The sequence below is a fragment of the Microcaecilia unicolor genome, chromosome 4 (genome assembly GCF_901765095.1).
Source record: "Microcaecilia unicolor chromosome 4, aMicUni1.1, whole genome shotgun sequence".
NCBI lineage: Eukaryota > Metazoa > Chordata > Amphibia > Gymnophiona > Siphonopidae > Microcaecilia > Microcaecilia unicolor.
In genome coordinates, this window is record NC_044034.1 from 178,690,177 (window position 1) to 178,702,295 (window position 12,119).

The following is a 12,119-nucleotide window of genomic DNA, read 5'->3' on the forward strand; positions in this document are numbered from 1 at the left end:
AAAATTTAGATAGCGAGCCCACTAGGGACAGAGAAAAGTTACTGCATATCTGTAAACTGCTTTGGTTGTACCACTCAAAGGTGATCCATCAAATCCATGACCCTTTTCTACAGAATGACACGGGGACAAAGTCTGTCCCCTGTCCCATCCCCGCGAGCTCTGTCCCCATCCCCGCAAGCTCTGACGCCATCTGCTAATGGATTTCACCAACACCCCTGACTAAAACTTAGGTAACATAAGAGAATCTCTGTTCCTGCTAGTGCTGCAATACATAAAACATTATAATCAAACACATGATCTGAAAACATTTGGAAAATATAATGCTCTAGTGTAACTAACTATGGAGTGCCTGATCTCAATGTGATGCAGGAACACATGATCACAGGAACAAGATCTCAGCTTTCTATCCCCCCAGCAGTGGCACAACGTGATTACAAGAGGGGGGGGGGGGGGAGAAAAAGAGGTTAACAGTTGCGCATTGGACAACACCCTCCCCCCCCCCCCCTTCACTTTAGCACTGAATAAAGAAATTCAAACCACATGGTTAAAATTTTCATTCAGTACTGAGCAGCAGATGAGAAGTGTGTGGTCTGATGTGCAGCTGCTCTCCTTTCTGCCACCTGTGATCAGCACCAAGCTAGGGCTACAGCTGTGGCGGCCCTGCACTGACATGTCAAATGAACATACAAGTCTCTTCCTCCCCTCGCCTCTCCCCACTGAACTGGAGGAAACTTGCATCAGAAGGCAAGGAGCTGATTTGATTTTTATGCCTGACCAGTCTTTGGTTTCTCTGCTGAGACTGCCAGCAGCGAAGTCCATTCCTGAGAACATTTTTTTTGTCTTGGGGATCATATGGGCCACAAATCAGCTTCTGTTTTTCAGTCACCACTGACCAGAGCAAGATTTCAAATCACTGACTTAGATCTGAAAGGATCCAGTGCCACATCATCATCATTTTTAATTGCTCCAAAATATTTTTTTCTCCTTTGGTGACACACTTCTCTTTGATTGAAGTTGCTGTACCATTTAAGGCCATCTTTAGGAAGGGAACAACTGTGGCTACTGTCCTGAGCCCCACACGTGCACCCTCTGGTTGCTTCTGCCTGTCTGCTCCACTTTTTCTCACAGAATCTACTGGCACCATATATTCAGTACTTACCTTTTCCTGCAGAGATTCACAGTCACATGCCAACTTCACGGCCTTCTTTTTGCCGCGTCCTGCTTGCTCTACTGCACAACTTTCTGTTTTGACGCTAAACAGGAAGCTGCAGTAGGGAGGGCGGGATGCAGTAGGAGGAAGAACACAGAGCCAGCCTGTGACTGTGAATCGCTGTTGGCTACAGGAAAATGTAAGTGACGCCGGAGGGGAGGAGGATGGGAATGGAGGAAAGCATTTTTTATCATGGGAACAACGCTTTTTACAGTTCCCATGGGGAAGTAAAAAGTTTTGTTCCTGCATCCACGGTGATTCTAGTTGGGGTGTGTCCCTTACCACACATTTATCTTGGTATATCTGTGGTAACGGTAACTGTATCATTCTCTACCCTTTACCTCTTCCTAAACAAAGGCCCACCTCTGCATTGCCGCCATTCTCCTCCTCATATGGAATAAAACTCTGACAAGACAGTCTTCCTAGCCACTGGATATTGGTTAAACTGTCATCCAGTTTTGCTTTGCCATCTGTAAAGAATGGAGAAGGAAAAAAAGCATTGTTCATGGGATGAGCACTTAAATCAGTCAGTTAGTGATCTTAAGAAAAACAAAATCAAGACCTCCCTTTTTCATTCTGGAAAACACACACAAGTTAAGTAAAGCAATAATGCAAAGTGACAGCTTTTTATTGGACTAAATACATACTGCTTTTAATTAGTTTTGGGGATTTAACATTCCTCTCTTCAGATCCTAACAGAATAAGCAAAATATGATATTCTGAAAGCTGCCCATTTTCAGGCCATGAGGGAGGGAGTGTTAAACTCCACTAAAACTCATGTTATTTTTCTGTTTTAACATCTACTTCTGTGCACTCAAGAGGCCTAATTCAACAACCACGCTATTTCTGAAAAAATAAAGGTGAGTTTAGAGATCCTTAACACACCTACTGAAGATTCAAAAATTGAGGCTAAGAAGCACGGAGCTGTTGTGCTGGTCCTCGAGTAGGCAGTCAGACAGGCATCACCTTGCTAAGCTATTGCCATGCACAGAGCAAAAGCTACCTAAAAAATGGACATGGGGGTAGGAGGGTTTTAAATGCAAAACTTCAGAAGAAATCTGTGCAATCTTTTACAAATAAACCTAAAAATACAAAGAATACCTATTAAGAGGGAGAAAAAAACCAAACAAACTTACAACACAGCGATTCAGCCATGAAACAGGCAAATCAGCATTCTGAAAATCTTAAGCAATGCCTTAACAGTAGTCCTGGTTACATTTATCAACATATCAGCTTCGTCTGCTGGGCCTGTGTTTTGGTCTTCGGTATTGTCCAAAGACACTTCCTTTCTTACAGTCTTAGATGTGCTTGGAAGAGAGATTGTGCACACATTTCTGTGATCCCCATTAAAAGATGTCTTCCATGAAGTCACTGTTGGCTCCTTAAGCTGCATGTATGCTTTGCTTGTAGCAGCCTCCTGCTGGCACACTTTTACAGAGATAATCAGCACAGCAGTGCCCTAATTTACTGTATAAAGGGATGAGATGACTAAATAGGAGATGCTTTGAAATACTCCAGGCTCAGAAATTACATTAAAACTGATGGCTCAATGGCAGTGCTACATATGGCCAAGCAGAAGAACTGGATTTGATTTCCGAGCGTGGGTTCTGCACTTCTGACTAGCCAGAGCAAAGCATGGTTGTAATAAATAGAAATAAAACAAAACGGAGAAAAGAAAAGAAGATAGTCTAATAAAAAGGTTAACAATATATTTTTGATTAGTTTTTGAAGGTAACCCTTATTCAGATCTGAAGCAGGGTTACCTTTGCTAACTAATCAAAAAATGTATTAAGCTAGTTCAATAAAAAGGTTATCTTCATTTCTTTGTTTTATTTCTATTTATTACATTTTAAAGTGGACTAACACGGCTACCACACCACTTTACAGCTTCTAGAGAAAGAGGGACTCAACCACCATGCAACAGCAATAACTACTGTCCACATGAATGGTGCATACACATCTATCAAGCTCCAGAGTCTTAAGACTGGGATGAACAGGACCTAGGGGAATGTATAAAGGTACATAAGAGAGGATCTTAAGGGAATGGTGGGGACTAATTCCAAGTGAGCTGGGAGCCAAAAGAGGCAGAATTTTTTAGGTTAAGCCTGTTCCATCTCCTTCCCCCCATCAAAACAAATTCAAATCTAACACAGAATGGAGAGTTTTGCAGCTTTAAGGCTTGCCATGTCGTGTCTACAAGACAAATCTTTCTTAGACAAGGCAAAAACTGGTCTAGGCTGAAATCCTGACTATACCTTTAAAATACAACACTATGGTGCTAATTATATAAGGAGCTGCCTAGTTTTTAGACAGCAGGAAGATGCTAAATGGCCACCTACATGTGTAAACAACCTCTTATAGAATATTGACTACTGAAAAAGCACGCATCAGGATTTCAGTGTGTGTACTTCATGCATACATGCTAACACCCAGGTGCAGGCACTTACACTTTTGGCCATTCGCAGTCCAGTTCCATAAAGAGAGCGTATTTCCAAAGCACTTGGACTTACAAAGTTCCATAATTTCTTATGGAACTTTGTAAGTCTAAGTGCTTTGACAATGAGCCCCATAGAGGCATATTTTCAAAGCACTTAGCCTTCCAAAGTTCCATAGGTTTCTATGAAATTTTCTAAGGCTAAGTGCTTTGAAAATACGCCTCATAGGCACCTACTTTTCTTTATAAAATAGATAGATGCCTTAGCCAAAGCCTATTGTAGATGAACTGTTATAGAATTACTCTCCACATATTTGCTGAAGTGAAATGTTTTATATTAAAGCCTTTTCCCTTAGATCTGGAAATTGATAGATACCAAGGAGGGCATGTGCTCCCTTCCCAGAAGTATATCAGTGAAGCACACTAGTGACTTTAAGACTGTTAAGGCCTAGGCAAGCGTGAATTTCAAGGTGCACAGAAGCTGACATTTGATGATCTTTCCAGGTACTTTTCGGATCTTGCCAGGTACCTGTGACCTGGATTGGCCACTGTTGGAAACAGGATGCTGGGCTTGATGAACCTTTGGTCTGTACCAGTATGGTGATACTTATGTACTTATGACGCATAAGTTCATCACTCATGCCATCTAGCTAAACAACAGACATTAATGGGTAGCAGAAATCTGGACAGAAGATACTCCAATAATGTATTTTACATAACATGGAGGTGGTTTTCCATGTTTCTTCCTACAACACTGGCATAAATTTAAACAAAAATGAAAGTGCTTTACAAATTTTTAAATCATAACATTTTCATTATGTGATGTTTGCAGAGAATAATAAATACTGTATTAAAGTCTATTTGCACTTACTATTAGGGAGTTTACAAAAGAAGCAAGGTGTGTAAAGTAAATATTAAACATACTAAAGTGAATCGTAGATCTTTCTAACGCTCTTTAAGCTAACTAAATAAATTGTCACACATTAAAATGGAAAGAGCCACTTTCTGGCATAAAGTTGTACCCCTCCCCCCAAAAAAACGTTGCATAATTTTGGGATCTCAGATGCTTGCCTGGTTAGCCCTGTCCTAAAAAATCTGCAGCAGCTTGCTCATAATATCTTGCAAAGTATCCAACAGCTATCAGCTCTGTGGCACCCAGGGTTGTCAGAAATCCAGAACTAATCTAAAATCTCCCTCATGAAACTGGATTAACTTGGCAGCTCTCCAACTCTAACCATTAAATGAATTCATTCCAAGCATGTGCTTTCTGAGAAGTTCTGAGAGATGAGGACATTTCTCTGGTAAGCGAACGCTACTTTGCTTTGTGCTTTGGGAACTTAAAGATTGCATAAGTACATAAGTAATGCACACTGGGAAAGACCAAGGGTCCATCGAGCTCAGCATCCTGTCCACGACAGCGGCCAATCCAGGCCAAGGGCACCTGGCAAGCTTCCCAAACGTACAAACATTCTATACATGTTATTCCTGGAATTGTGGATTTTTCCCAAGTCCATTTAGTAGTGGTTTAAAGGAGGAATTGTTGGTTAGTGTTAGGCACAATAAAAATATAAAAGCACATTTTAACAACTAATCTCCATAGTCTTTTCCACTTAGTTTTAAAAGCTTTGTACCACAGCATTAACAGATAGAATCTAACAGGCACTGCAGGATCTAGTTTAAGCTTCCCACCCACCCCTAGGACAACTCTTCAATTATAGTCAGTTATTGTAATTAGGGTAACAAGCAAGGAGTGCTCTTACAGAGTTTTAAATACATTTCATTACCATCTAAGAAGGAAACACTAAATAAATCATACAATATACTATATAAACTAAAAGACACTTTTATATTAGGCTAATATCCGTAATACCTTAGCAAGTCTTAAATTATTGAAAAACTCAAAAACACTAAGATGGAGTCAGCAGTCCAGCAGCGAGAGGGGTGCTCTCCAGTCTTTTGCATTCATTGAGTGTCACATGTATGATTATCTCCCGGTTGGTGAGATGTCATACGTGTGTGCCCACTGCAAAGAGCTCCTAGCTCTTACAGAACGTGTCCGTTCTCTTGAGGCTAGAGTAGCAGACTTGGTGGAGCTGAGGGAGACTGAGAGGTAGATAGAGGAGACCTACAGGGATGTTGTAGAGAAGTCCCACCTCCAGTCTGGTAGCCCTTGTGCTACCTTGGAGGAGGGAGGTCTCCTAGAAGGAGAGCATCACCCTGGTGAAGTAGGAAGTACTCCTGTAGCCAGGACCTGCCCACCAGGGGATGTACTATCCTCTCGCACTGAGGATATGTCTCCAAGTGCTGCCCGGGAGGGAAAGGTTAGGACAGCTGTTGTAGCTGGTGATTCGATCATTAGGCATATAGATAGCTGGGTGGCTGGTGGGCGTGAGGATCGCCTGGTGATTTGCCTGCCTGGTGCGAAGGTGGCGGCCCTCACGCGTCACCTAGATAGGATTTTAGATAGTGCTGGGGAGGAGTCTTGGTACACGTGGGTACCAATGACATAGGAACATGTGGGAGAGAGGTTCTGGAAGCCAAATTTAGGCTCTTAGGTAGAAAGCTCAAATCCAGATCATCTAGGGTAGCATTTTCTAAAATGCTACCTGTTCCACGCGCAGGGCCAAAGAGACAGGCAGAGCTCCGGAGTCTCAATGCGTGGATGAGACGATGATGCAGGGAGGAGGGTTTTAGATTTCTTAGGAACTGGGCAACATTCTGGGGAAGGGGGAGCCTATTCCGAAAGGATGGGCTCCACCTTAACCAGGGTGGGACCAGGCTGCTGGCATTGGCATTTAAAAAGGAGATAGAGCAGCTTTTAAACTAGAAATGGGGGGAAGGCCAACAGTCGCTCAAAAGCACATGGTTCGGGATAAGGTATCTTGCAAGGATACCTCACAAACAGGGAAGATAAGGTTTCTGGATAGTGAGGTTGCACAAAGGACCGTGGTAGGCCAGGTGCCCTTAAATACAACTAAAGATCAGACAAAAGATGGCAAATCAATTGTGTCAAGTACTAAGCATCATGCAAATAGGAACAACAAACATACTCTGAAATGTCTATATGCAAATGCTAGGAGTCTAAGAAATAAGATAGGAAAGTTGGAATATATTGCACTAAATGTAAAATTGGATATATTAGGCATTACTGAGACCTGGTGGAAGGAGGAAAACCTGTGGGACACTGTCATACCGGGGTACAAAGCATATCGTAGTGATAGGGTGGACCGGACTGGTGGAGAGGTAGCATTGTATATTAACGAGAGCCTTGACTCAGATAGATTACAAATTCTGCAGGACACAAATCACACCTTTGAATCATTGTGGGTTGAAATTCCATGTAAAAAAGGGAAAAGGACAGTGATAGGAGTGTACTACTGTCCACCTCACCAGGATGAGCAGGTAGACACAGAAATGATAAAAGAAATCAGAGACGCAAACAAAATGGGCAACGTGATAATAATGGGTGACTTCAATTATCCAAATATAGACTGGGTAAATGTAACATCGGGACACGCTAGAGAGGTACAATTCCTTGATGAAATCAAGGACAGCTTTATGGAGCAGCTGGTGCAGGAGCCAACGAGAGAAGGAAAAATTCTAGACTTGGTCCTTTGTGGAGCGCATGATCTGGTGAGAGACGTTATGGTACTGGGGCGCTTGATAACATGATCAGTTTTGAAATCAACCTTGAAGTAACTATACACAGGAAGTCAAATACGTTAGCGTTTAACTTTAAAAAAGGAGACTGATAAAATGAGAAGAACGATTAAAAAAAAACTTAGGGAGGCAACTGAGAGGGTAAAAACTGTACAACAGGCATGGACGCTGTTCAAAAATACCATCCTGGAGGCCCAGGCCAAACATATTCCACTAATTAGAAAAGAAAGACGGAAGTCCAAAAGACAGCCGGCCTGGTTGAAAAGTGAGGTGAAGGAAACTATTAGGGCTAAAAGAAACGCCTTCAGAAAATGGAAGGAACCATCTGAAAATAACAAGCAGCAGCATAAGGAGTGTCAAAACAAATGCAAGGCGCAGATAAAGAAGGCCAAGAGGGATTACGAAAAAAAGATAGCATTAGAGGCAAAAAAACATAGCAAAAATTTTTTTCAGTATATTAAAAGCAAGAAGCTGGCAAAAGAATTGGTTGGGCCTCTGGATGACCATGGGGTAAAAGGGGTGATCAAGGAAGATAAAGAAGTAACGAAGAGATTGAATGAATTCTTTGCTTCGGTCTTCACCGAGGAAGATTTGGGTGGGATACCAGTGTTGGAAATGGTATTTCAAGCAGAGTCGGAGAAACTTACTGACTTCACGGTAAACCTGGAGGACATAAAGGGGCAGTTCAGCAAACTGAAGAGTAGCAAATCTCCTGGACCGGATGGTATTCATCCTAGAGTACTGATAGAACTGAAAAATGAGCTTGCAGAGCTACTGCTAGTGATATGCAATTTATCCTTAAAATCAAGCGTGGTACCGGAAGATTGGAGGGTGGCCAACGTAACGCTGATTCTTTAAAAAGGTTCCAGGGGAGATCTGGGAAAATATAGACTGGTGAGTCTGATTTCGGTGCCGGGGAAAATGGTAGAGGCTATTATCAAAAACAAAATTACAGACCACATCCAAGGACATAGATTACTGAGACCAAGTCAGCACGGCTTTTGTGTGGGGAAATCTTGCCTGACCAATTTACTTCAATTCTTTGAAGGAGTAAACAAACATGTGGACAAAGGGGAGCCGGTTGATATTGTGTATCTGGATTTTCAAAAGGCGTTTGACAAGGTACCTCATGAAAGGCTACAGAGGAAATTGGAGGGTCGTGGGATAGGAGGAAATGTCCTATTGTAGATTAAAAACTGGTAGAAGGATAGGAAACAGAGAGTGGGGTTAAATGGGCAGTATTCACAATGGAGAAGGGTAGTTAGTGGGGTTCCTCAGGGGTCAGTGCTAGGACTGCTGCTTTTTAATATAATTATAAATGATTTAGAGATGGGAGTAACTAGCGAGGTAATTAAATTTGCTGATGACACAAAGTTATGGGAAAATTAGGTTCTTACCATGATAATTTTCTTTCCTTTAGTCATAGTAGATGAAGCCATTACATATGGGTTGTGTCCATCAACCAGCAGGGGGAGATAGAGAGCACTCAACTTTTCTCAGTGCCTCATGGCCAGCTAGCTCCACTGTCTCTTCAGTATTTGAAGCTTCCAAAGCAGTATGGCAAACCGCAATGGGAATAACATGAACTTTCCTCACAGCGAACGATGGCCCCTTAACAAGAGCATGAACTCAAAAAAGGAGGGAATGAACTCATCCTCCTGGAGGGAATAAACTCGTTCTCCACTTTGTATAAACGGAGGGAATACTTGCTTCCTCCTGGAGGGAATAAACTCATCCTCTCAAAACATGAACTGGAGGGAATGAACTCATCCTCCTATAACTGTAACAAGAATTCTGAAGACTGTTTTCCGACTCCCCAAGGAAGGAATATAACTTCAGGAAACAAGAACAGCACCTAAAATCAGAATCACTGCAATACAGACAATCATACAGGGAGGGCTCATGGCTTCATCTGCTAAGACTAAAGGAAAGAAAATTATCATGGTAAGAACCTAATTTTCCCTTCCTTGTCATCAAGCAGATGAAGCCATTACGTATGGGATGTAACAAAGCAATCCCTAAATAGGGTGGGAACAAGCCACACCATGCGCTAGCATCTGTGCTCCAAAACGCGCATCCCTCCTGGCAGCCACATCCAGCCTGTAATGTCGGGCGAAAGAGAGCTTAGAAGCCCATGTTGCAGCACTGCAAATCTCATGAAGAGATAGTTCTCCAGTTTCCGCCCAGGAAGAGGAAATCGCTCTTGTGGAATGTGCCTTAAAGGCTTCAGCGGAGCCCGGCCAGACAGCAGATTTGCTGAAAGGATAGCTTCTTTGAGCCAACGGACAATAGTGACTTTAGACGCTGAAGACCCTCTGCGAGGACCTGCAAACAGCACAAAAAGATTATCAGAGGTCCTGAAAGAATTTGTAATTCGCAGATACTGCAACAGAGTCCTGCGCACATCCAAAAGGTGCAACTGCCCAAATGAACCTGGAAACACCTCCTCAACAAAGGAGGGAAGAAAAACAGGCTGGTTTAGGTGAAACGCTGAAACCATCTTAGGCATGAAGGAAGGCACGGTCCGAACCGTGACCCCTGACTCTGAGAATTGCAGAAAAGGGTCTCTACAGGACAGCGCCTGGAGCTCTGACACCCGTCTTGCCAAGGTAATGGCCACTAAAAAGACGGCCTTCAGTGTCAAATCTTTCTCTGAAGCACGCCGAAGTGGTTCAAAGGGAGCCCCCTGAAGGGCCTTCAATACTAACCCCAAGTTCCAAGCTGGACAAGGTGCCCACACGAGAGGACGGAGCCGAAGCACCCCTCTAAGAAACCGTGCCACATCTGGATGAGCAGCTAAGGACACGCCTTCAACCTTGCCACGCAGGGAGGCCAATGCTGACACTTGCACCCGCAGGGAATTATATGCCAAGCCTTTGTGTACACTATCCTGCAAAAAGTCCAGAATCGGTGAGACAGGAGCCCGCAACGGAGAAAGCGCTCTTGAAACACACCAGACTTCAAACTGGCGCCAAATCCTGGCATAAGCCACGGAAGTGGAGCGCTTACAGGCCTGCAGGAGAGTGGAAATTACCTTATTTGAGTAGCCTTTATCTCTCAATTGCGCCCTCTCAATCGCCATGCCATAAGACCAAAGCGGCAGGCGTCCTCCATGGCCACTGGACCCTGTGACAACAGGTGCGGAACCAGAGGTAACGGAAAGGGAGCCTCCAACAGCATCTGTCGGAGGTCCGCATACCAAGGCCTCCTGGGCCAATCCGGGGCGATGAGCACCACTTCTCCTGGATGCAGCCGAATCCGCAGGAGCACTCGCCCTATCAAGGGCCACGGAGGGAAGACATACAGCAAGCCCAGGGGCCAGGGTTGAGCCAAGGCATCCAACCCGGCAGAGCGAGGATCCCTTCGTCTGCTGAAGAAGCACGGGACTTTGGCATTGGAACTGGTCGCCATAAGATCCATCACTGGCTTGCCCTATTTGGCACACATCTGCAGGAATACATCGTCTGCTAGTTCCCACTCCGCTGGATCGATCTGATGCCTGCTTAGATAGTCGGCTTGCACGTTGCTCTGACTTGCAATGTGAGCTGCTGACAGGGACTGTAGATGCAGCTCGGCCCAGTGGCAAATTTGTTCGACCTGCGCGGCTAGAGCTCTGCACTGAGTGCCGCCTTGTCGATTTATGTAGGCCACTGCTGTCGTCCAACATCACTCGGACAGCCAATCCTTCCAGGGTCACTTGAAAGGCCAGAAGAGCCAGAAACACCACTTTCAACTCCAGGCGGTTGATAGACCACTCCGACTCGTCAGGCGTCCACAGACCCTGGGCATGCTTCCCCTAGCAATGTGCACCCAGCCCTTCAGGCTGGCATCTGTCACCACTAGACACCAATCGGGGAGCGCCAGCGGCATTCCCCGCCGCAACATGCTGTCCGAGAGCCACCACTCCATACTGAGGCGGGCCGCAGGGAGCCAAGAAAGTCTGCACTGATAATCCTGAGTTACTGGAGACCATCGTTGAAGTAGAGAATACTGTAGAGGTCTCAGGTGCGCTCTCGCCCATGGCACCACTTCCAAGGTGGCCGTCATCGATCCCAACAGCTAGACAATGTCCCAAGCTCGCGGGCGGGGCATCCTCAGGAGCAGATGGACCTGATTCTGAAGCTTGCACCGCCTTTGTTTGGGAAGAAACACATAGCCCGAGGCTGTGTCGAACCTGGCCCCCAAATATTCTAGAGACTGCGAGGGGGTCAGGTAACTTTGATGACCCAGCCCAGAGATTGAAGGACTGAAACCACTCTGGCTGTAGCTAGATGACTCTCTTTTTCTGAGTCTGCTCTGAGGAGCCAGTCATCTAGGTACGGGTGAACCCGGATACCCTCTCGCCTGAGAAAGGCAGCTACTACCACCATTACCTTGGAGAAGGTTCGGGGAGCTGTGGCGAGGCCAAAAGGCAAGGCCCGAAACTGGAAATGTTTTCCCAACACCGCAAACCGCAGAAACTTCTGGTGCGGGGGCCAAATTGGAACGTGCAAGTAAGCTTCTTTCAGATCCAGAGACGTGAGAAACTCTCCTGGCTGTACCGCCGCAATGACGGAGCGCAGGGTTTCCATGTGAAAATGCCGCACTCTTAAGGCCTTGTTTAGCTCTTTTAAGTCCAGGATCGGGCGAAAAGACCCGCCTTTTCGTGGCACCACAAAGTAAATGGAGTAGCGGCCTAGACATTGTTCGGCGGGAGGCACCGGTGTCACGGCCCCTATCTGGCACAGACTGTGCAGAGTCTCCTCTACCGCCGCCCGTTTGGCAGCAGAACCGCATCGGGACTCCACAAACACGTCTCTCACTGGGGCATCGAAT

General features: G+C 45.0%; 1 protein-coding gene across 2 annotated transcripts in view; it reads right to left on the reverse strand.

The window, feature by feature from the left end:
- LOC115468892 overlaps nucleotides 1–12,119 on the reverse strand; it is a 33,148-nt gene that overhangs the window by 15,682 nt on the left and 5,347 nt on the right. For both annotated transcript variants that reach the window (XM_030201015.1, XM_030201014.1), the window contains exon 2: nucleotides 1,574–1,680. In XM_030201015.1, coding sequence (XP_030056875.1) covers nucleotides 1,574–1,680 — 107 coding nt within the window. The remainder of the gene's footprint in view (nucleotides 1–1,573; nucleotides 1,681–12,119) is intronic.